Raw genomic sequence first — 26,879 nt, 5'->3', positions numbered from 1 at the left:
AAGACACAGCGTGTTATCTTGGATCGAGAGTGATCGACAGATGTAAAAATAACTTCGGGTGTATATTAATGATCTTGAGGACAACATGAATGGTAACCTCACACTTTTTGCAGATGATGCAGCTATCTGCAATGAAATAAAGATGGAATGAAGCTCTACTAATCAGAGCTTGATAAGATTTCAAAGTTTGTGCAACGATTGGCAGCTTGCCTTAAATGCTCAGAAATGTAAAATTGTGAATTTCACAAAACAAAACAAAAACATAGTATCCTATGAATATAATACTAGTGATTCACAGATGGAATCTGTAAACTCATACAAATACTTGGGTGTAGCACTTCATAGGGACATGAAGTGGAACAACTACATAGGCTGTGTGGGTGATGCAGATGGCAGACTTTGCTTTATTGGTATAACACTAGGAAAATACAATTATGCTACAAAAGAGATTGCTTACAAATAACTTGTGTGACCCATCCTAGAATATTGCTCTAGTGTGTGGGATCCACACCAAACAAGAATTGGGGGGGGGGGATACTGAATGTATACATAGCAGGACATCAGGACATTATGAATTATCAGAGGTTTTTCTGCATGCCAGAGATTGGTTTGAAGCATTGGAGAGCGTCACTGAGATGTTGAAGGCAGCTTGTTAGCAGACTTTCTTGGGATTGTTTACTAACAAAGTTTGAAGAACCGGCTTTAAATTATGTCTCTAGGTACATACAACAACCCCCCTTGCTCCCACAGGGATTTTGAGGATAAAATTACATTATTTGCAGCATGCACAGAGGCATTTAAACAATCATTTTCCCTGCACTCCATACGTGAATGGAACAGGGAAAAGCCCTAAGAACCAGTAAAGTGGCATATACCCTCTGTCATGCACTTCACAGTGGTTTGCAGATTATAGATATAGATGTAGATAGTCAAAGCACAATAGAGTGCCTGAGTTCAAGAAACCAGGAATGAACACAAACAACCACTGAACATGGTTGTTGTCATCTGGTTGGGGAGAGAGAGAGAGAGAGAGAGAGAGAGAGAGAGAGAGAGAGAGAGAGAGAGAGAGAGAGAGAGAATAAAAAAAATAAAACTATGGAGTAAGTTGAAAATTACAGATATTTATGAATGATTATGAAGACAGGTATGAACATTATTTATCAAAATGCTTAGATGCTGTGGTGGACAGAATAATGGTGGGACAGATGACTGATGTGTTCAGAAGGTGCCTCACCCATCTCAGTGCACTTGCCAGCACATTGGAGGGTGTGTTGTGTTGCACTCTGATCATCATCTCGGTTGGCTTTAGTGCGGGCAACAGCAGCAGTGATGAGAGCAACAAGTTCTTCATGTGTATCCACCTTCCTGGTGTACACATCCCCTTGTAAGCACCACCATAAACAGAAGTCTAATGGGAGTAGGTTGGGTGATCTGGCAGGCCACCACGGCCAATCCACTGTTAAGGAAATATGTTATTAAGATACTACGATACTTGTCTGGTACAGCAAATCAGTGATCAATCTTGTTGCAGGTACATTTACTGTTGTTGCTCTAACATTACATCCTCCAAAAGTGCAAGTAGGTTTTCTATTGGGAAATGTCCACACGCTGCAGCTGTCACGCGATTTGGTAGGAAAACAGGCCCTATCACCTGGTCATGAATGATACCACACCAGATGTTCCCCGAGAACTTAACTTGGAACCTTGTTTCCCTAGCATACTGTTGATTCGCTATTGCCCATGTATGAGAGTTACAGGTATCTGTGATACCATTGCATGTAAATGTAGCCTCATCTGTAAATAAAGTGTACTGCAAGACATCTCTGTGTACAGCCAGCCATTCACAAAATTGTTGTCTGCTTACTGAGTTACCTGGATGCAGATGTTGCATGTGCTGCACATAAAATGGGTAAAAGCCCCCAGAATGTAATGGATGCCACACTCATGTTTGTGGAATATCGAGGTGACAGCTAATGCACTGGGTACTGGTGGTGGGACTCCGTTGTACCACCGCAGTAATATCTTCCCTTTCCTCAAGTGATTGGATGGCCTCATGTTCTGATGTTACGTGTACATTGGGTAGTGTTCCAGATTCGCGTAATGTTTGAAAAATGCTGGGAGATACCCTGGCACAGGAGTTTATCAATTACCAAAACATCTCTGGTATTCTCTCACAGCTGCACTAGTACTCCCATTACAGTACCCATACACAAAAAAACATGTCTGGGTATTCTGTATGAGGGAATATAAGCAGCATGATGTATTCACAGATACAATAGACTTGCTCAATTAAACAACACTCAAGTTCGACAGACACATGTTTACTGATCCAAACCACAATTGTACACTGGGTACACGTAGAGCCATTGCCTCAGTGCCATGTTAGAATACTGCCATATGTTGGCGATTCTCCACACCTCTTGTAGGATGGATCAGCCATCTGTCCCACCATTATTCCGTCCACCACAGTGCCTACACAGCATTTCGGCTAGCAATATTCACACGTCTCTTAATATTCATTCATGGATGTGCGTAGTCTTCAACCCGCTCCAGTTCCGTAACGATTGAAAATCGGACTTTTTTTTTATTATTTTCATATGTAGACTCACCTCACAAGTTATGTGACAATCACCCAGTATATATGGTATCTGTTCTTTCAGACATGTCGAAAAGAACTGATACCATTTTAATCCTGCAGCTACTATGACTCAAGACACAAAGGAATTCAAGAGATTAGCTACCAGTGGGCATTCATTTACATGCATGATGCAAGTTGAAAATTTATGTCAGACCAGGATTTGAGCCCAGGTCTCCTGCTTACTATGCATATGCACTGACCACTACACAATCCAGACACAGTGATCACAACAACTGCACAGACTACCCTAGCACACCTCCCATCAGACCCAAATTCTCAACTTATGCCACGTGCAGTGTTGATGTAGTGCCTCTGATCATCAGCCTCATTACTCGTGGCATCTTGCCAATTCTGCTAAGAGTTTGAGCTGAGCGTGACAACACATATATAATTAAGGCAATCATGGCCATGATGCCTTCTGTGCCAATGCACACCAAGCTTGAGCTCTTACAAGAACTGTCAAGATGCTGTGAGTAGTGAGGCTGATGATCAGAGGCACTACATCAGCAGTGTGTGTGGTATAAGTTGAGAGTATGGGACTGATGGAAAGTGTAGTAGTGTAGTCTGTGCAGTTGTCTTGACCACTATATTCAGAGGGTATAGTGGTCTGCGCATCTGCCTACTAAGCAGGACAATTGTGCTCGAATCAAGGTCCGCCACAGATTTTCAACTTGTCCCATCAATATAAATCATTCTGTTTTGTTTCAGGGCATGTTCCCATTTCAGAACCATAGAACACAAAGACAAAAAAAAGTGTTAAAAGTGACTACATGTTAAGCCCAATTGACGGAAGGAAAGACACCCAGAAAACAGATACTAGGAGAAAGGTCCATGAAATACACTACAGAGAAACATGGGTTCTGAACTAAAGATGAAATGTCCTTCGGCTTTTTGCTACGACAGATAAAAAGTAAAACTCAGTTGACAGCCCACGCATAATTTGCTAAAACGCCCAATAACCCAGATGCTACACATAAATTGGAACGTAAATGGTTAAAAAAATGGGCATTCCGTCAGGAAATGATAGACCATTAAAAGGTTGAGGGAAATTAGCACGAAGTGGTGGGGGAGCACCACTTAACAAATGGTGATGGCTAAAAATGCAGTGCCTATTACGTAACCTAACTAAAATGATCTCCTCACAGCAAGAGTGTTGAGAGGAAGTCATCCAAGCGACTGGGAGAGATTTAACTTCCTGGTCATTGTTCCCATCCCGGAGGGCCAATGGTGATGATAAAGTGACATCACCTGCTGACAGATGGCAACACAGAGACCATTGCCGGGGAATGGAAGAAACTAGTGGACTGAAGTATCAGAACTGCACTCTTGGCAGCAGCATCAACAGCCTCGTTTCCCATCACACAGGTGTGATCAGCGTCCCGCATGAACATCACAGTGGCTCCATCAAGAGTGAGCAAGTGACAGCTTTCCTGGACCCATTGCACTAAGGGATGGAAGGTGTACAGCACACAGAGACACTGAAGGTCTCAGAGTCACAGCACTTGATGGAATTGAAAAGTATGTGTCTCTGGATGTATGGCATGGCTTGATACAGGGCGAAGAGTTCTGTTGTAAATATTGAGCACCGTTCTCGAAAAAGGTACTACTGTGAAGTTCCGTGCGAAGGTCACAAAACTCAAGGCAATAGAGTGAGGCTGGAGTAGTGTCCTTAGGAAGTGAATGAAGGCCAAGGTGAACACGAACTGCCGCACAAAGCCAAGGTGGTGAAGGGGTCACACCCACAGGGAAAGTGGCACGTAGCGTCAAGTTAAGCTACTGGAACAAGAGTCAAAAGAGAAATCCAGGAGATAACAGAGAAGAGGGATGAGCCCCATACTGACAGTCAAAGGAATCATCAAAGAAGTAGGCATATGAGGGGTGGCCACACATGGCAGACAAATGACAGACTCTCCACTGGGCTAATGTAAAATGTGCCAGTGGCCAAACAGATGCCACAGTGATGGAGAGTATTGAGAGGGCATGTGATGGACAGATGTGCCGATGCATAAACAAAACACTCATAGGTAGTTTTGAATGGACAAGGGACCGTTACAAAGTGAGGAGGGTGGTCCGATCCACTCCCCAGGAAGTACCGCTGAGGACAAGTAGGCCACTGACAGACCACGTACAGTGGGCAGCCATGTAAGACACGTGGGAGGACCAAGAAAGTTACCTATAGAGCAAGAGCCCCAGGAATTTTGTAGTTTCAACAAACGGAAGAACAACGGGACCAAGGCGTAAAAATGGTAGAAGAAACCAATTGTGCCACCAGAAATTCATATGAACAGTTTTGTCAGAGTAAAAGCGAAACCCATTGTCAGTTTTCCACAAGTAAAGACAATCGAGACATCACTGATAATGCCGCTCAAGGAGACAACTCCATGGAGAACTGCAGTAGATGGCAAAATCGTCAACAAAAAGGTAGCCAGAGGTACCCAGTGGGAGACAGTCCATTATAGGGTTAATGGCAACAGCAAAGAGGACAAAGTTCAGGACACAATGCTGAAGCATACCATTTTCCTGGATAAAAGTGTCCAACAAGGCAGAAACCACATGTACCTTCAAAACTCAGTATTTTAAACATTTCTGAAGGAAATGGGGTATCCGGCCACACAAGCCCCACGCGTAGAGAGTATGGAGGATACCAGTCACCCAGCAGGTGTCGTAGGCTTTCTCCAAATTGAGAAACATGGCCACAGTCTCGGATTTCCGCAGAAAACCATTGATGACATGAGTGGACAAGGTGATGAGATGGTCAACTGCAGAACGGCATGCTCGAAATCCACACTGTGCAGTGGTTAGTAAATTGCAAGACTCAAGACACCATACCAGCTGGGCATAAATCATATATTCCATCACCTTGCAAACACAACTGGTGAGATAAACGGGGCGATAGCTAGAAGGAAGGTGTTTGTCCTTATCAGGCTTAGGTATGGGTATGACAATGACTTCACACCAGTATCTGGGGAACATGCCCTCTGCCCAGATGTGGTTGTACGCATGAAGGAGAAAGTGTTTGCCCACAAGAGAAAGGTGGTACAGCATCTGACTATGAATATCGTCTGGCCCTGGAGCAAAGGATCGAGATGAAGTGAGAGCACACTCTAGCTCCCTCACAGCAAAGGCGGCATTGTAGCACTCATGATTCGGAGAAGAGAAGGGTATCACCCAAGCCTCTTCTATTCGTTTCCGATGGAGGAAGGCAGGATGATAGTGGGAGGAGCTCAAAATCTCTGCAAAATGGCAGCCCAAGGTGTTGGAGACAGCAATCCTATTCACTATGGCATCAGCTGCTACTGTCAGGCCAGAAATTGGGGAATGAACCTTGGTCCCAGAGAGCTGTTTGAGATTGGCCCACGTGACGGAAGAGGAAGTGGAACTGTTAATAGAACTAGTGAATGAAATCCAGTTAGCTTCTTGTTATACCGAAGAACGCGATGACTCTTTGCATGCAACCGTTTATAATGAATGCAGTTTGCCATCATAGAATAACGGTTAAAAATGCAGAAGCACGTATCTGCACACAAACGGCGTCACAGCATGCCTCAGTCCCCCAAGGGCCCAGGACACAGTATGGTAAAGAAGAAGTGCGAGAAATGGAACTTTCTGAGGCAGTAAGATAACATTTGTAAGATATTCCACATGGTCATTGCAACTGGGGAATGTTGTTCGTCAAAGCTCACCAGGGAGGAGTAAAGCCTCCAGTTGGCCTTAGAAAGCTCCCATTTAGGTGTGCACATAGATGGGGTAGGAGTCAGCAATCGGATGGCACATGGGGAATGGTCGCACGAGTACGTGTCAGGGAGAACGGACCACTCGAGACGATGAGCAAGCTGGGTAGTGCAGAAGGAGAGGTACAAATGGTATAGGTGGGTATGGAGTCTGAAAGGAATGTGGATGCATCCATGTTAAGGCAGATGAGGTTAAATTGATTGAGTAGGTCAGCCAATAGGGCACCTCTGTAACAGATTCCCCAAAGGGGATGGTGTGCATTAAAGTCACCAAGCGACAGAAAGGGGTGAGGGAGTTGCCCAATAAGCAGGAGGAAGTCTGCCCTGGTGATACCAAATGATGGAGAGATGTGAATGGTACAAAGGGAAAAGGTCAATTGAGGAAGATAAAGGTTAATTGCAACACCTTGTAGGTGAGTAGTCAGGGAGATGGGGTGACTATGAATGTCATCCCGGATGCGCAGCGTGACTCCCCTATGAGATGGAATGCCATTGATATTAATCAATGCCCACATGCAGCTAATGTCTGTAATTCCAATTTGAGATTGACTGACACTGACAAAGTGCAACACTCATCTCTAGGCACTGTCACATAGATTCCCCCCCACCCAAATCACTGTTCTTATGCTGCATTATATGGTTGTGAGTGGTACACCATTCCTTGTAAACAAACTTAACAGTTTGCACTTATACACCAACAAATTGGACAACTTCGTTCGTGGTGCGGTCATCAGCATGGCGCACAAACATGACAGTTCCTTTTTGCATTCTATGACCTCCCACACTGAACATCTCAATGTGCTTATTCCATGCAACCAACCACCACATACACTCTACTTGACTGTCATTACTAAATGTGCAAAAACAAAGTTGAAATGCAGTGTGCTGGCTGACAGGAGCAGCTATAAAAGGGAAATGCCTTTGCAGTCACTCCAGCCAGCCACCACGCTGAGTGTCAACTTTGTTGTTTAATACTTACATCGGCGGTGGATGGTCATATGACTGTCTGGTATCAGTTCTAAGACACCTACAGTGCCCCAAAATGAAGACCAGTGAGCTCTTTCAAGTGGGTAATTGATATTTTATCTGGTGAGCTTACTATCACTGTTCACTGCTTCTCCTGCAGCACAGAACCACCTCTGCAGCTGGTGTGCCTAAGGCTCAGTTGTGCAGCAGTACCTGGCCGAGAGATAGCCGTCTTTGACCCTGGTGGTGGAAGGAGTTGCCAGTATTTGTCTGGGAAGGGGACAGAGAGATGGCATACAGTTCCTGATCGCCATACTTTGTGCCAATGTCAAGGGTTAAATTCCAAGCTTCTCCATGTCATCTCATGGTATGGAGACATATGACACATTCTTAATTCTCAATCCAAAGATTGGTTGGTATACCTCATATGAGCCTGCTCCAGCATCATCTCTGATCTACCTATAGTATTGCAGTCTAGGTCTTTCCCTAACTCTCTGCTTGAACCATGCAGCAGTTAACAAGTAAACTATTTCTTCAGTGGAAGTGGTAAATTAAGTGATCTCTCCTTATCTGTAAAGTTTGTAGCACAGATCATTACTCACTTTTTCTACTCAGAATATCTTCAATTGAGAGATTTGCTATCAACAAGATCTTTTCTATCCAGCACCATATTTTCAATGCGTTCAGACATCTCATCTTATGCATTAGTAGTTCACACTATAATGATACATCTGTCATGTGGGATGTGAGGTTCAGCAGTCCCCTTGCAGATAAGTAGGCTATGTGTCAGCACCATTTTCCCTGTATGGACATCCATAACAGACACCCATACAACACAAATACAGACTGGACACATTATACCAAGTGGGAGGAAGACAATAGCACATCACTGAGACCTCGACCAGGACAGGAGAAGGTTCCCACTCTCAAAGCTCCAGTTCAAGTGTTAGTCTCACAGAGGTGCACATTATGCCATTCCAAGCCAATAACAACAACCTGTCAGTGGCGAAAATAGACCATAATTGTCACATACTACATGAAACACACTGCATGAAATTCCTTGTGGTTTAGTAGGATGGAAAGTTAAAGTAGACTCAACACACAGACAAAACAATCAAGAAGCTAGGTTCAGCATGTTATGTCCTTTGAAGCCTCTCTTATTCTGCTTGCCTAAATACGAGTGTATTGGATTATTTTGCATCTTTTTAATCCTGATGTCTTATAGAATTACCTTCCGTGGCAATGCAACTAAAGTAGATAAAGTGTTTCTTCAGCAGAAGTGAACAGTAAGACTATTGTTTAAAGCAGATAAGTATACATCTTGTAGAACACTTTTTAGAGATTGGAATTATTGCACTCACTTTCCAACATATTTATCATACTCTTAATCATGATTCCCCCCCACAATTAAAACCAGTTTCAGCTAAATCACAATACAAGACACAAACATAGTTTTTCATGTAGACATTGCCTCCTTGTTTAGGATTCAGGAGGGAGCTGTGTACTTACGTACTCTGCAGGTAAGAGATTCATTAAGTGCGTATCTAACATGAAGCAAGAAGCTGTGAATCCCTATTAATTCAAAATAAAAATAAAAAAGTACCTCATTTGAAACTGCTTTTACAAATTATTTGAATATCCAGATTCAGGGACTCTAAGGTTCTGTTAGATACATGCCAGTAGAACAGTTTATCAAGCTGGAGGACAAGTAATAATGCACTATAAACGAGATTCAGTATTTACCGATTTAAAACATATTTTCTTTGAAAAATATCTTTGTAATCGAGCAAATAATGTGCTGCTTATAGTAGATAAATGTAGCAGCTTTCTCAATAATTGAATCTATTAAATTTAGATGGTATAAGCATGACTCACATTAAGCACAATAGTGGTATTTTATTGTTAATGCTGTATGCAGATTAAGTTTCTATCATTTCCTTGTATTTTGGTACAGTATACCTCGACTCAGTCTACATCCATGAAAGTTGTCATCCTTGATGGGATTTACAAAACACAATGAATGAATAGAAACTTAATCCCTGTATTGTATTTACAGTAAACTATCATTATACTGTTTAGTATTACTCGTGTTCATTCTAGCTAAATATAACCAAGTAAATTACAAAAAAAATGTTGCCACATTAAAAGAAGATGTTGTCTTCTCAGTTATATTAATTATCAATTGTTCATCTCCTGTTGTCAGTATAATATTTACTTCACATCATTATTAGCCTTTTTCCCCATGGTTGGCACATATATTGTGCACATCTCCTCTCTCCCCCACCCCCCCCCTCCCCCCATGTCCTCATCTTCCTCCCACATCTACCTGTCCATCTCCTCCTCCATCTTTCTTTGTCCATCTTGCTGTCCCATCTTTTACAGCATATACTCCTCATTCTCTCTCTGTCCGTCTCATCCTCCTCCACAATCTATCTGTCCTTCACCACCTCCTCTCTCTCTCTCTCTCTCTCTCTCTCTCTCTCTCTCTCTCTCTCTCTCTCTCTCTCTCTCTCCTCCTCCTCCTCCTCCTCCTCCTCACTCACTCACTCACTCCATCTTATACTCCCCCCCCTCTATCTCTGTCTATCATCTCCCCCCCCCCTCTCTCTGTCTGTCAGCCTTCTCCTCCCTCTTTTCTCTATCCATCTCGTAACCCCCCCCCCCCCCCCCCCAGTATCCAACTTCAAGCTTCCTATCTATGCTTAGCTGTGTCCTTCCAAACATGTAGCCCCTACAAGGCATGCTGATACTACCCACACAACATGCCTGCCGTGCAGGCACACATATCTCAGCTACTAGGGGATCTAGGAAGTTTTAACAATGACCATGCTGATTTTTGTGTAGGAAGCAGTATGTGTACCAAATTTGGTTAAGTCCAGTCTAGCAATGTAGAAGATGCTGGCTATACATAATTTGTTTTTTAGCAAATCATTACCCACATCTTTAAATAATGAGTCTATTACTTATCAGGCACTTTTACAGTGGACAATGCTATGTCCTAGTGGTTACCAAAACTTTTCAATCTTTGGATCTAGATATTCGGGTAAATTGTGAAGAGTGGCTAACAAGCCTTACTTTTCCTTTCTAGGGCTGTCAATTTCTAGCTTAAGATTAGATAAGAGTTAGTTGAATATCTTTGCACCGAAGTATAAATCTCTACTCTGAACTCTAGATAAGGAGGCAAAGTCAATGGTTTCTCCATAAATCCTGAATGAATTCTCAAGGGATACGGGGAGTGGAGTCAGCAAGGTCGGCCCCCCTCCCCCCCCCCCCCCCTGTTTGGACAAATAGATAAACAAAGAGTGAGCGGTGGTGTGGTGGTGATGAGGGAGGGGGGAGGGGGGCGAAAACTCACTTTCTCATGCATTGCCCTGACCGTACACATGTGCGTACTGCTTTATATCATGTGTCCTTGAAAAGACTGCAGGATTTGTGAAATCAAAACTGACATGTTCATGTTGAATTGTGGTGCTTATTGCTACCAATTCCATATCAAATGTCATAGAAAATTTGATGTTCAAAAGGGCCAGATGTAAAACTCACAATGTGTCATCGAAGAAAATGATTACAAATTTAAATATTTATTAACATTTCTAATGCTGAATTGCAAAAACAAGTAACTCAATCAGAATCACTTTCATTGTATTCATCATCTGTGCATAAATCCTTATTATCATCACTACTGTCCGATTCAGCAGTGTTAATCATGATGTCTTCTATTGCATGTTCGACGACAGCGTCACGCCTCCAGTAATCTTCTTCCAGTTGTTGTTTGTTCGTGCAGTACCCTTCCCAGTCATCAGCAGTAACTAACAGAAGGGTTTCAATGACAAGCTGAAGCAGATCATCATTCAACAAGTCACTTGTAACACTGAGCTCCGTAAACAATCTTTTCACTTTCGCCCATGCCAATTCCATTGCACTCAAATTACAGTTGTGTGGTGGCAAGCGGACAACCAAGTGGCCTTTCTCTTTAGCCATTTCGTCAATCACAAATGACTTCTCACTAGGGCAGTGTTCTTGAATTAATGAGAACAGAACCTGTTTCCTCATGTTTTCACTACAAGGGACATGCCTCTTTTGGAGCCACTGCAGCATCCTCATCTTTGTATGATAACATGTGGGTGTTTTGTCCACCTGCCTGTTCTGATATGGAGCATTGTTAATCACTATGACTGCATTTGGTGGAAGATTTGGGAGAACCATGGTCTCAAACCACTTCTCAAAGATTTCCGAAGTCATTTGACCACGATAGTCTCCTTTTGCAGAGTTTGCCCAGAAATTTAGCTGGGCTTCCCTGATGAATCCCTTTCTCGATCCAACACTTCCTACAATAAGTCTTTTAGAGGAAGTTCCCCATCCTGCAACGCCTGCTGCAGCATTCTTTGGCCAGCATTTTCCAACTACCAAATTGCTGTCTATCCAAGTTTCATCAACATAGAATATTTCTTTGGCTGCTGCTCTACTATGTCTCATTTGTACAATGAAATGCGACCGCCAGCCAGCAATATCACTACGTTCTAGCAATAACCTTCTCTTATACTGCCTATCTTTCCATATGAATCCCATGGACAGCAAAGTATTCCTCAAAGATGTAACAGACCACGTCCAACCAATCTTTTCCTTAAGTATTGGCCGAAGTTTCCGCAGACTGGGAGCGATCTTCTGCACCAAATAGAAGTCTTCAATTGTTTGTTTCACAACACTCCTATGAAATTCATTCCATTGGATTCTCCCAGTAGCTTTTGGCCTAAGTGAGAGAGAATTAAAAAACAAAACAAAAAAGTTAGAAAGCAAGACTGTGCTTTGTGCAGAGCTACAGGTAGTGAAAGAGAATTTAAAAAACAGAAAGGATTGTTAGAAAGCAGGACTGCATTTTATGCAGAACTAGGTGATATTATGCTAAGAGTTCCTACAGTCAGCATGATGATTTTGCACACACAAACAACAGAAGGAAAAGACACATTTTAAATAAATTCATACATGTCTCGGGCTCTTTAAGTGATCTTTGGAAGTGAAATATTTAGAAAGAGATTTACCTCTTTTTGCCTGGAGTCTCTGGTAATTTCCCAGGATTTTCTATGCAAAATTTCCGAATTCTTCTTACGGTGCTGATGCTTGCTCCTGTGTACGTCGCTGTTCGGTTCGCCGATTGAGTGAGTGGTTGGAATAGGTATTTCCTTTCGCATTCCTGTTCGCAACATTCGACTATGTTATTAATTATTCTTCGGGCTTCACCCCGTAAAGTACATCTTCTGCTCATGCGAGGAATGGAAAGAATAGAAAGTGCTGCTCGCGACGGGCCAGGATGCACTTCGTTACTCATTAAGAGATTATTAACTTGCGACTCAGCACGACGTTGCAGAACAATTCCTTCTTCCTTCGTAGTGGCTAATGGCTATTTAGTACACTAAGGAGTGAGGTACTGCGTTTTTAGGCCGTTAATGTTGGCAGTGGCCAAAAACAAAACAGTTTCGCCCCAAGTCGACTGACCTGCGCCGTACGCCGAGAGCCAATCAAGATGTGTGGAGGTCTGGATCAAGACGTTGTGAACAAACAGTAACTGAAAATTGTTTTTGTGTCTTCTGTCGTGATTATGTAGATCACGGTGCAGCTGAAAATGATTTTTTTTATCAGCAACAAAAACCCTTATGGAGCATATGAACGGAGAAAAAAAACACTGAGGAATAATTGTTTTCGTAAACCAAATAGTGTTTTCAAAAATAATATCCTAGTATGTCTGTAACAGAAAATTTTTCAAATGAGTGTGTTCTTTGGCGATTTTTGCGATTATGGGACGTCTCACCATTGTACTGTCACTCAGATACATTATAGGTTAGACGCAGCTGTTTACGACTTCGTGGTTGCACAAGCTCGTGCATTTACAGCTCTCTGTACGGAGATGATGTGTTATAGTATCAAAATGCGACGCACCGTCATTGTTCAAAAAACCAAAGTTTTAATATCCGAGTTTGTGGTGCAAACAATCAGCAGATTTGTGCAGTTACTACTTTTGTGTAACTTATATGGAACTATTAGACTATTTTCAACTGATAAGTTATTACGATTTGTGTAGTCTCTTTGATATAACCGATTCTAACTTTTGTGTAACTTATACGGAACTATGAGTTAGATTATGTTCAATTGCCAAGCTATTACGATTTGTGTAATGGCTTTGATATAATCGGCCTACGTTTTTGTGGCAGTAAACGTTGCATCTATCGTGAAATCTTTGCGAATAGGTAGTTAAGGTGAGATAAATTGTACATAGAAACCATGGGAACGTTTTCTTTCATTAAAAAATGGTGTGATCATCAGACAAGAATGTGACTTTCGCTATAATTCTGATAAATATTTTTTATAAACAATTTTATGTGATCTCTTTAAAGCGCTCATTGTGATACTTTCTCACATTTCTGTAGAGTTGGTACACATCATCAATGGCTTCAACATTAAAGGTTTCGATCAACACTCTATTGATTGGTCCAAAAATCAAGTAGGATTTTGCAACAGCTTCATGTCTTTCAATAGACACCAGTATCTGTCAGCTCCTAATCACTTGAAAAACCTCATCCCAACTTCCATTAAATCTTTATCGTCATCATATTGTAGAACGACTTTTGCACCTTCCCAAATAGTATGTTTTTTCATGAAACACTCCATAACTTCTTGTTTTGTAATGTTTGCTTTTCTTCTTCTTCATAACAGTTTTGGTAGCTGTCTTGGACTTTTTAATTTCAGATTTTGTCATATCAGGTTGTATGTCCAGCTCACATTTTTTGAGCATAATCATCTAAAGATCTGTAGGCTAATTGGTACTGCTGTTTCATCACCTGGGTGTCCTTTTTTTCCCTATGTTGAGAGTGACAATATTTCCTCAAGGAGTTTAAGTTCCTCGAATCTTAACTTGAGGACTGCTCTTTGGGCTTCTTTGCAGAAGTGTCAGCAGTTTATTCAAAAATTTGGGTACTCCAATAAATGCACAACAGCAAGCACAGGTTCTGTGGAAGACCAAGCTCCTACTACAGTAAGTCCTTGTACTACAGAATGGTTGTCTTCGGTAGGACCTAATGTGAGGGGAGGATGATGCCCTATTTTGAACAATAATTGAGTCTTAATCCCAATCCATATTTGCAGATGCTTATTTTGGGTTGTTTGGAAGATTCTTTTATTCCTTGCCACTCTAAGAATATTACTAAAGTCAGTTTTGGATACACTTTTAATATTCTTTCTCTGTCATACTACTAAATGCTTGTGCAAATGGTTCAAATGGCTCTGAGCACTATGGGACTCAACATCTTAGGTCATAAGTCCCCTAGAACTTAGAACTACTGAAACCTAACGAACCTAAGGACATCACACACACCCATGCCCGAGGCAGGATTCGAACCTGCGACCGTAGCAGTCCCGCGGTTCCGGACTGTAGCGCCAGAACTGCACGGCCACCGCGGCCGGCAAATGCTTGTGCAAAGCAAGTTTTATCTCATGACTGCAAGAGACATGTAAAATGTGGAGACAATTTAGTGATGGAGATGTGTTTTCTGCTCTAAGCACCTCAGTCAGTTTTATATTCATGTGGGTTGCATGACTATCAGACAGAAGCAAGAGGAGACTCCTTGATTTCTAGTGTACATAGACTGATTAAAAAAGTTTAGTTCAGCATGTTGTGACCTACAAGCATCTTTGATTGTGTTCATCTAAAGATAAACGTGTTGGCTTGTTTGGCATTTTTTCATGCGCTATTGTCTTATGGAATTAGCGTGTGGTTTTCAGTCTGAAGACTGATTTGTTGAAGCTTTCCATGTTACAGTATTCTGTGGAGGCCTCTTCATCTCTCAATAACTGCTGAAATATAATGCCCCCCCCCCCTCCAACCCCCACCCCCCCTCTCTCTCTCTCTCTCTCTCTCTCTCTCTCTCTCTCTCTCTCTCTCTCTCTCTCTCTCTCTCTCTCTCTCTCTCTCTCTCTCTCTCTCATTTATACTATCCTTTTGAGACAGTGTCCATTCCATGCAACTGCTCTTCCTAGTCCTTTCCTGTCTCCAACATGACTACTGTAACATTGGTAAACCTAAATAATTGTACTCTAATTTTACAGATTGAATAACTTTCGGGATAGGCTACAATCCTGTGTCACTTCCTTCTCCAACACTGGTTCCCTTGCATGCCCTTTGACTCTTTATAACTGCCATCTGGTCTCCGTTGAAGTAGTAAATCATCTTTTGCTTCCTGTATTTTTCTGCTGCTAACTTCAGAATTTCGAAGTTTATTCTAGTCAACATTGTCAAAAGCTTTCTCAAAATCTACAAATGCTCTAAATCTAGATTTGCCTTTCCTTAACCCATCTTCTTACAGAAGTCATAGTGTGAGTATACCTTTATTTGTTCCATTTCTCCAGAACCCAAACATCATCTGTTAGGTTGACTTTTACCTGTAACAATTCGTGTCAGTGTTTTGCAGCCATAGCTTATTAAACTGATAGTTTGGTAAAATTCACACATGTTACCGCCTGCTTCCTTTGGATTTGGAATTATTACATTCTTCTTGGAGTCTGAAAGTATATTGCCTGTATCATTTGTCTTGCACACCAGGTGTAGTAGTTTTATCAAAGCTGGCTCTCCCAAGGATACCCCAGTAGTTCTGAGGGAGGGTATGTTGCCTACTCCAGGGGCCTTGTTTCAATTTAGGTCTTCCAGTGCTCTGACAAATTCTTCTCGCATCATCTCTCCTGTCTCACCTTCACCTACATCCTCTTCCTTTTATATAGTATTGCCTTAAAGTTCATTTTCCTTGTATAGCCTGTCCTCTGGCCATTCCTGCTGAACTGTTTGGCATTTTCTATCAACCTCATTTCTCAGCATATGTATAAAGTATTTATTCAGCAAAAGTGAGCAGTAGGAATATTGTGTAAAGCTCATAACCTTACATGTTGCAGAAGCATACTTGGAAGTTTTATATATACCTCCCAATACTTATACTCCATAATGGTTTTTGTTTCTGATTAAAGTCAAGTTCAGCTGAGTTATGGCTTACACAAACACAATATGAGGAAAAGAAAAAAAATAATTTTCATGTAGACTTTGTCTCCTGGTCTGTGGTTCAGAGTGGAGTTATTTACTAGTATGAAGATATTCAACAAACTCCTGTCCAATATAAAGCAAGAAATAGCAAAACATGGCAAATTAAAAATAAAATTGAAACCATACCTCATTAGCCACTCTTTCTGCAAATTACATGAATATCTAGATTCACATAATGAAAAATTCGTATAGCTACATGGCAAGTAGCAGTGTTTGCTGGAAAGCTGCAAAACAAACATGCTGCCAATAGAACTCAGTATTCACATGTGTAGGTACTTGTTTGCTTTGAAAAATACAGTTGTAATCTAATAAATATTAAGCTTTTTATATCAGATAAACAAGTTATATAGTACAGGGTGTCTGTAAAAGAATCTTCTGCACTTTATATTTTAACATTTTAATTTTCGCTATTTACAATAAATTGTACATCGAATTGAAGACAAACTTTTCCTAGTTTTTCTTGCAAATGTTAAGTATATAACCGTTACTTATATGGCATCCAACCTAAAATCAAGTTCTTCCCACACTTTGGTTAACAAATCTGGGGTAATGGAAGCAACAGCCTCTTCACCTCTGTGTCTCATCTCTGCCAAATTATTAGGTAGTGGCAGAAGGTACACCTGATCATTTATGAAGCCTCAAAGGGAAAAATTATATGATGTGAGGTCAGGTGAATGTGAAGGCCAGTGGGAAAGAGCTCTGTCATACTGACTATTAATGACCAATCTAACGGTCAGGGTCTGCAACATTCAGTCACTCTCAGACAGAGAGATGCCAATGGGGAAGGGCACTATCTTGTTGCCAAATAAAGTTTTCAGTTTAACCTAATTGGGGAAAGGCCATTCTTGCAACATATTCAGGTAAGCCACCCCTGTTACAGTAGTTTCAGTGAAAAAAGTGGTCCTCACATTTGTGTCGGGGCACAGTGCAGAAAGTGATTAATTGGGGAAGCACTTTAATATTTTACAAGTTCATGAGGACACACTATCTCCCAGATATCAACAGTATGGGTACTTTTTGTAAAGCACAATATTAAATAATAAAGCAGTAGCACATGGAATTTACAGACAGACATTTAAATTTTTAATATAATCTAATACACAAAGGGATTACAGACCTTGGTTGTGAGTGGGCATTGATGGGAGTCAATGGGGAAAGTTGAAAATTTGTGCCAAACCAAGATTCAAATCCGGGTCTTCTGTTTATTAGACAGATGCTCTGACCAGAAGAGCCATCCAGATACAGTGGTCATTGCAATTGCACAAACTACCCTAGCATGCCTCCCATCTGACCCAAATTCTCAGCTTATCCACACACTACAAATGTAGTGTCCCATGCCCATGATCCTCATTACTTGTGGCATTTCACTGATTCTCGTAAGATTTTGAGTCTGGTGTGCTTCTGTACTGAATAGATCATTGGCACGTGTGTGTGTGTGTGGGGGGGGGGGGGGTGTATTATGTTTGAGATGGAGCTTTACCCCCCCATCTATAGTGTCTCCACTCTTCTGTGGGGGCGGAGGCATTTGCTATGACCACTGTGTCCAGATGGCTCAGTGCAAGAGCATCCATCTAGTAAGTAGGAGACCGGGGTTTGAATCCTGGTCGGGCACAAATTTTCAACTTTCCGCATTGATTTCAATCAAGGTCTGTAACTCCTTTGTGTATTAATACACAGTAATTCATTGAAAATTCCATGATTTGCCCTCCTGGGACATTCTGGAACAATGAGATGAGCAGTTTGTTTGGCTGCTCCACAATTGTGCTTTAGAGCTGGAGCTTTACCACATCTATAAAGAATCTCCGCTCTGCTGTTATGATTGGTGCATATTTGTTAATTGTTGTCCTTATTCTGCATGGCTGGTTGAAGGTATTATGTTTCCTTCTTACACAGGGCAAGTTATGGCAATGTGTAGGACAAGCCTCTTATATTCTCATTTAGATGAAGGGCTACCTCATCACTGAATACCACGTAATCAAGAAAGTCATCTTCCCCCTGCAACACTTTATCGGTGAAGTTATAATGTAGACAATTGTCATCTGCTTTAAGCATGTACCAACTTTAACCAGTATGGATGCATTTCAAAGTTTTCTTAAAACCTTCTGCACTGTTGTCTTTGGTGATTGAAGTTCAAGACTTGCATTCTGAGCAGACTTCTTAGGACTACAAAGGTAAGATGCTCTGACACATTCAGGTCATCCTTTGCTTTTCCCTTTACACTCACATACAGTCATTTTGGATTGACTATACCATCGACAGATGTTTTCGCCACATGGGAGATCACTATTAAACTTTAAATGACACGCATGTTGAACTGAAATTACAGATTCATGATATTTCAAAATAACAGGAATCTTTCTAATTTACTTGATTATAACAAGATTTCTTAAATGCGAATAACATTATGTTGTATGGTGATAGTCTATTCCTAATACAGCATACAGTTTTAATTTTCTTTCATTTCCTTGTCTTGTTGTTTGTTCACTCTTGATGGGATCCATGGAATATGATGAATGAATCAGTGAACTAGTTTTGTTTTGTGGCAGTTATACTTTTATGTGGAAATCAAAAACTTGATGGCTGCATGAGCAAGAGAAAGGTGTGTGTTGGAAATTACTGGGAGGAACATGAAAACAAACAAAATGAATCAAGGTACGGACTGAAATTGAAAACTTAAATGTGATTGTAATGGAAGTGACATGAAGGTGGCCAGGTCATTTAGCCTGGTAAATGAATGGCAGATAAGCCAAGGAAGTGTTTTGGTGAAATCCGAGAGATGATAAAAGTCCATGGCAATGTTCCAACCGAAATTAGTTAAATGACATGTAGGAGCACCATTCCTTTGCATTACTGTCAATTGTGAAGCATGTCAAATGGTTAATGATGATAACTCCCGTATCAGCTGTAAGATTTTCTGAAGACGTGTTGTGAAGCGAAATGCAGCCTGATCATTTTACTTCCTTTAATACACAGAACAGTGTCGCTTTCAGTATTCAGTTCTTGTGTGTGCGTCCGTAACACTTTTTATAAATCTCATAATACTACTTTGAAATAATTTCTCAGTACTTTCAGGTGACGGCTGATGGTTACTGCTGGCAAGCAGCAACTGGTAGTGTCCATACAGAAATGGACAGTCTTCTTATGGAGATCTTATCCAGAAGTCACCTGTGCACAATTCGGTCGATTGCAGGCGGGTGACAGTAGCGTGTTTGGAGCGTGCTACTGAGAGTGGAGCTGTGGCCTTCCACTCGTGCATCTGATCACTGGTGCTACTACTGAGTGTCACTTTTTAAATGTGTGCCAGCTTTGACATACCTTTTTTTTTTCAATAATGCATACTTTGAACAAACAGGCAGAATTTCCGTGGTGCGTAATTATTTTGTAGAGGATTCTGAAGAGAATGCACTGCAGCTGGCAGCTTAAAAACATTCTTGCCTTTAGTGGTACACAAAAGGACAAAAAGCAAAAATGAACTATGAAGGAATTACTTGCATGGGTTGGAAACTGGCAGATGTGATGTACGCGTATAGACAAACAAATGATTACAATTTCAGAAAAATCGGAAGTTTTATTCAAGAGAAAGAGATTACAAACTTGCAAGTCAGTAATGCATTGGTTCAGCTCTGGTCCTGATGGTTTGGCATTGTTGACAGAGTAGCTGTATGCTCTCCTGAGGGCTGGATTTTCAAAATCCCGTGCTGGTTTTAGGGCCCTGCCTACAATACTGCAAACTTCTCAACTGGGGAGAGAACCGGTGACCTTGCTGGCCTAGGTAGGGTTTGGTAAGCACGAAGACAAGTGGTAGAAGCTCTCACAATGTGCAGGCAGACATTATCGTGCTGAACTGAAAGATCAGGATAGCTTGTCAATAAGGGCAACAAAAAAGAGCGGGGTGTACAATATCACCAATGTACCACTGTGCTGTAAGGATGCTGCAGATGAGAACCAAAGGGGTCAGTCTTAAAAATAAATGGCACCACCCATACAGTCCTTCCTGGTTGTTGGGATGTATGGTAGGCATATCCCATCACTGTCTGAGGCATCCCCAGACACATCTTCAGTGGTCACCAGGGCTCACTTCGAAGCAGGCCCCATTACTGAAAGCAATTTTACTCCATTCGATGAGATTCCAGGCCAAAGACGTGTCTGGAAATACCCAGGACAGCGGTGGGATACCAACCTGAGTGTCGCCTAGCTAGTAGGGTTGTCTTCGGGCCATTCTTACAGCACAGCAATATGTCGATGATATTCTGGGGCCTGTTTTGTTGCTCCGTAATACCCACCTGCCCACAGCAAGAGTTTCTGTTGCTTGTATTTGTGTTCGCCAGACCCTGTCTTTGTCAGCAGGGTCACCAGATCCCTCACCTATTGAGGACGTGTGGAGCATTATGGGCAGCACCCTTCAGCCATCTTGGGATTCTGATGTAAATTGCCAGTTGGACAGAATCTGGCACCATATCCCTCAGGAGGACATCAGACAACTGTTTCAATCAATGTCCATGTGGACTTTCTCAATTTGTGGAGCTCATTCTCATGAAGAAATCATCCATTTTTTCTGAAACTGAAATTGTAATCATTTGTTTGTCTATAAATGTACATCATATCTGCTGATTTCCATCTTATTCAGATAATCTGAATGACAAGTTCATTGGGCATCCTGTCAAAAACTTGTCCAGCTGAGGGAACAAAATGAAGAAATGTAGGCACCCTCTGTCACAGCCTTTGTCCTGTAGTTTGGTTTTATTTCCTCACATATTTAAGGGTCCTCAACAGAAAAAGATGTTTGATGTATATTTGACCCCTGGCAGAACTAAAGAATTTGTTGGGTCCTGTCAAAGAGATGTCAGCCTTAGAAAATGGGGTGTCGATGTGATTCTTATGGGTGTGGAATGGCGTATATTGGCTAGACGGGTGGTGCAGCGGAAGACCAATGCAAAAGACTGATGTGATGAACACTGTTGTCATACAAGTCCAGGCCCTCTGCAAATAGGAGAGCGTAGCATCACGTGATGTACAAGAAAATGAAACATTAATATCTTCAGTTTTCTCTTTCTGGGATTGTGCGATAAGGGAAGCAACACGTGTTTACTTGTCAGATAATCTCATAAAAAGGGACTTTTTTTATTTATTTTATCTGCTGCAATTTAGGTTTGGCCTGCCATCAACTAGCAAACAGGTTGCATTTTCACAATATTAAATACTTAAAATGATTCTCACACTGTGGACACCAGGAGTTGCTACTTACTAGTGGCACCCACTTCAAAATGCCGAGCAGTTGCTTCGAAGAAATATTGTAGGAGTTACAAAACAAGATCCGGTGGCAGACAGTAGTGTTGTATACTGAAAATACTCCCTGGGAAAGCCTGAAGAGTTATTAATATCACATTGTTTACAGACGTAATCACAACACTACGAAACACTGTAAAATGGATCACTAATAGGATATGCAAATAAAAAGATTTTCTAGGAGGTCTCCGAACAAGTTTAATGCACGTGTTAAGGAATTGGCATACGAGACTAGTAGAATCTGTTCTAGAGTACTTCTTGACTGTTTGTGGTTCTGATAGGTGTTGAAAGAATCTAGAAGCACACTGGTAGGATTGTAACAGGTTAGTAAAAAGACGTGCTCACTGGAGGAAATTAGATTCAGTAGAAGAAAAGTTCTTGCAAATCATTTCTGAATTCAGGGAACTAGTATTAAAGGTAGACTGGGCAAAAATTGTACTACCAGTACCTCAGTCGCTTATCTTATATGAAACCCAGATAAGGAATGTGAGACACATGGAGTTATAGGCACGGTAGTTTCCTCCGTTCTTCATTCGCGCATGAAGCATAATAAGTGGCGGTAGCAGTTGTATAAAGTCCCTGCATCGTGAAATGCAGTATATGCTTAAGTAGATGTGGTGCTAATATATTGTTTTAGAACAAAAGTTTTAGCTAATTGCTGGTGTCTCTCAGATCAGTTCTTAACTCTAATTGGCCAAAAGTATGCAGAAACATATTTCTGTTTGCTCAGAGACAGCAGTCTCATAATTAATGGCAAGGAGGACCATATTTTGTTATTATTCTAAAATATAGTGTGTTAAGATGTACTGCCTGACTGAAAAAGTTGGGGAGCTTGGAACAGTAGGTCAGTCGGGTTCTGGAGTATTGACATAGATGTACTACTTGACAGTGTAGCCCCAAAGAAGATTAGAGCTGTATTTGAGACTCAGCAGAGTTTGAAATGGTGAAACTTTGGAGCTCTGGGATAGATATCTTGCCTGAACAAAAAAAGTAGGAGAACAAATAGGAAAACTGAGACAGCGGGTCAGCCAGTGTAGCTTCACAATGGACCACCCACACTCTAACATCAAAGTGTGTGTTGATAACACCTATGGCAACCAGTAATGGGAAGTTCTGATGACAAAACAGATGTTCTGTACAGTCAATGAGGTAATGATGTTTTCAATTTAATGGAATGAGAAATATTAAGTACTTAGTGTGAGAACAGCCTTAACATAGTGGGTGCTAAGTGCAATCAGACTGAGAATTTTGGGAGAAAATCTCTTGGTTTGCTGCGACAAATACACACAAATATGTAATAAATAACCTAATACCAGGTTTTCATTTGCTGCTTATGCTGAATCTTTGTGTTTCTGTTACTGGTGTATATAGGACTTCGGATTTGACTAAATGGAAAATAATTAAAACTGAAACTATTAGCTTCTATGTTAACATGGACACCCCACTCCACAACAAAACAGTCTGTCACCACAACCTAAATTTTATATTCATTTTCATTGCCTTCACCAACACAACTAGTCACCATCCAACCTAACATAGATCTCAGGATACACTGCAGACCACTCTATCATCACGACATAAATTCTGCCTTTGAGACAAAATCAGTAATAATATTTCAGCATGGATAGTGCTTTGTATGTCAGTAAAAGAAATGGCTGTAAGTGAAAGGGCCATCAACAATGTTAATGTTGACATTATCTGGCAGCAATCCTGGAACTTCATGGAATACTCTTTTGCTGGGAAAATTTCAAGAATCACATCAGAGAAATATAACAACTGAGATTTCCTAATTCAATCTGTAAACCTAAATAAAGGGTGTACAGTAACGTATGTATAGTGAAAAGCGTTATGTAACAATACACTTTGCATTAAGTAGCAAAGTAGGTATAGTCAGTGAACCCGAACTCCATTGTCAAAAATTTGGAGGTCATTTAGGTATATTTTGTGAGTATTTTTGTATAAGAAACCTGTGGTCTCCAGTGGCTCATAACCGAGTAATAATGTAATTATGATTTATTATGAAAATATGATGTAATTGGATAGATTAAAAAATCTACTCACCAAGTGACAGAAGGAGAACACAGAGGCATTGAAATTCACAAGCTTTTGGAGCCAGTGGCTCCTCCTTCTGGCAGAAGGGTTGAAGGGAAAAGAAGAGATGTCAAGCAAAAGGATTGGTGAGGTTTAGATATTAGGGAGAGCTCAGAAAAGTCTCCCAGAATCCTTGGTCAGGGGAGACTTCCTGGATGGGATGAGAAGGAAAGACATTGTTGTGGACACACCAGATGAGATTTGGAAACTTGAAAGCTTAAAGGTGGAAGATAGGGTAATATGAAAGACAGAGATTACTGACAAAGCATCATGCATGAGTTAATAAGAGCAGAAAGCTACGATAGGGGTGAGGAGACATGGTAGCGGTTGTGGGTGGGGAAATATTGACGAACAGAATTGTTACTGATAAGAAATGCTGACCCTGAGGAAATTAACATAAATTAAGGTCAGGTGAGTGACATGAATCAAGGACATGCTGTAACACCAGTTCCCACTGGTTCTGAGAAACAGGTGTCTGGGAGAAGAATCCAGATGGCATATGTGGTGAAGTAGGCACCGAGGTCATGACTGTCATGTTGTAGAGCATGCTCTGAAACAGGATTTTGTGTATTGCCTGTATACACCCTCTGCCTATGCTCATTCATCCTCACTGATAACTTGGTGGTAGTCATGCCAATGTAAAAGGTCTAATAGTGTTTACATAACAGATGGTACATGACGTGTGTCATTTGATAGGTGGCTCTTCCTTTGATAGTATATGTTTTGCTAGTTACAGGGCTGGTATAGCATGTGGTAGGAGAGTGCATAAGGCAAGTTGTACAGTGGGAACGGTCACAGGAGTAGGAGCCATAGGGTAGGGAAATGGGTGCAGAAGGAGCATAGGATCTGACAAGCCTATTGGAGAGGTTGGGAGGGTGATCAAAAGCTGTTGTTGTTGTTGTGGTCTTCAGTCCTGAGACTGGTTTGATGCAGCTCTCCATGCTAATCTATCCTGTGCAAGGTCCTTCATCTCCCAGTACCTACTGCAACCTACATCCTTCTGAATCCGCTTAGTGTATTCATCTCTTGGTATCCCTCTACGATTTTTACCCTCCACCGCTGCCCTCCAATGCTAAATTTGTGATCCCTTGATGCCTGAGGACATGTCCTACCAACTGATCCCTTCTTCTAGTCAAAAGCTATTCTAGGAAAAATGTCATACAGAATGGACTTCATTTCAGGGCATGATTTTAGGAAGTCATAGCCTTTTTGATGTAACTGATTAATACATTTGAGGCCAGGATACTCTGAGTGAAAAGAAATGTACTCCTAAGTTGCTTTTTGGAGGGATCAGATGATTTATTCTGTTTGTTAACTCAGTTACCTTTGTTCCTCTGAAAACACCTTCACAACAGTGAATGTAATAAGCAGTCACCTAAACATACAATACAAAACACACAGTAATGCAACAGTCATCAGACATGTACAAAAGTACTGACAAGTGATTGACGTCACTGAGGGAACAATTCAGTACAATACCATTTTGCTGCTCTTTTATTGCATTCACTGAATTCTTGCTGAGGAACTTGCTAGCAGACTCTTCATTAGTAAACAGTTCCATATTGTTGTTAATGTACAACTAACACTATCAGAAAAACAAATCTGAGACAGAATGGAACATACTGAATCCAAGCTTGATAGCAAATAATGACATGGGCATTACTGTTGTCAACAGCTTGCATCATGAGGGAATGTTTGTTTCCAAACAAGACACACACCACATCTTGTCAAAATTTGGCCTCTTGTGCACATTTTCAGTCCAATACAAAAATAAATGGAGGTAAGAAGGCAAAAACAAATGAAATTAATCTGCAGATCTCTTATAGCAAAACACTCATAATTTTTTTTGATGGAATTAAAATTCAGTTCCACTATATATAAATGCAAGCAAGACAGTATTAACAGTTTGATCCATCTATGAGATATGCTTGTAGACTTTTTATTTTGTGTTGTTCTTATTTTCTGTTCTCATTATGTGCTGTCTTGTGAACACCAAGACATAACAAAAGCTCTGGTAAAAAGTAATGTAGCTCTGTTGTTAAAGCACTGGTACTGTGCCAGCAAGGAGCGAGATTCACGTCGTCGACAGATCATTCTGTTCCTGATCTTTCTGTGATTTTTCTAAATTGCTTCAGTTGAATGTTGGGTGTTTCCTTTGAAAAGCCCAGAGATGATTTCCCTGTCCATCCATACCAAATCTGGTCTCGTGCTTCGTCTCTAATGTCATCATCAACAGCAAGTTGAAAACTAATCCTCCTTCCTTAGTGTTACGAAATCTAAAATCACTCTGCAGCAGAATGCGTTTGATTTTGGAACTTCATGGCAGATTAAAATTCTAATTTGGGCTCTAATCAGGAACCTTGCTTTTTTTTGGGTAGTGATCTTACAAACTCAACTATCCAGGCATGTTCCACAACCTGCCCTCTCAGTTTAATTTCTGCTTTCTGGATGAGCTACTCACCATAGTTTCTTTAAGCACAAACAAAGTATACTAGCAATAATGCTTAAATTGTTAGAACATCATATGAAAGTGTTATCTAATACCTTCATTCAACCTCCATGTAATTTCTTCTTCATGTGCATATTTTATATGCAGATTATAATGAATGAGACAATATATATATATATATATATATATATATATATATATATATATATATATATATATATATATATATATATATATATATAATGGAAGGAAACATTCCACGTGGGAAAAATTATATATAAAAACAAAGATGAGGTGACTTACCGAACAAAAGCGCTGGCAGGTCGATAGATACACAAACAAACACAAACATACACACAAAATTCAAGCTTTCGCAACAAACGGTTGCTTCATCAGGAAAGAGGGAAGGAGAGGGAAAGACGAAAGGATGTGGGTTTTAAGGGAGAGGGTAAGGAGTCATTCAAATCCCGGGAGTGGAAAGACTTACCTTAGGGGGAAAAAAGGACAGGTATACACTCGCGCGCACACACACACACACATATCCATCCGCACATACGCAGACACAAGCAGACATTTGTAAAGGCCACTTGTATCTGCTTGTGTCTGTGTATGTGCGGATGGGTGTGTGTGTGTGTGTGT

The 26,879-nt window shown here is 40.9% G+C and overlaps 2 protein-coding genes across 2 annotated transcripts in view; one reads left to right on the top strand and one right to left on the bottom strand.

The window, feature by feature from the left end:
• LOC126424942 (uncharacterized) overlaps positions 1-26,879 on the top strand; it is a 244,563-nt gene that overhangs the window by 197,233 nt on the left and 20,451 nt on the right. The window lies entirely within an intron of this gene.
• On the bottom strand, positions 10,898-12,774 carry LOC126424941 (uncharacterized). The gene is made up of 2 exons (XM_050087793.1): positions 12,375-12,774; positions 10,898-12,085 (listed from the first exon to the last, which is right to left on the bottom strand). The coding sequence occupies exons 1-2, from the start codon at positions 12,659-12,661 to the stop codon at positions 10,957-10,959; spliced, it is 1,416 nt and encodes a 471-aa protein (XP_049943750.1). The 5' UTR covers positions 12,662-12,774; the 3' UTR covers positions 10,898-10,956.

This window comes from Schistocerca serialis, chromosome 10 (genome assembly GCF_023864345.2).
Source record: "Schistocerca serialis cubense isolate TAMUIC-IGC-003099 chromosome 10, iqSchSeri2.2, whole genome shotgun sequence".
NCBI classification, from domain to species: domain Eukaryota; kingdom Metazoa; phylum Arthropoda; class Insecta; order Orthoptera; family Acrididae; genus Schistocerca; species Schistocerca serialis.
This window is presented reverse-complemented; position numbering and strand designations above follow the sequence as displayed.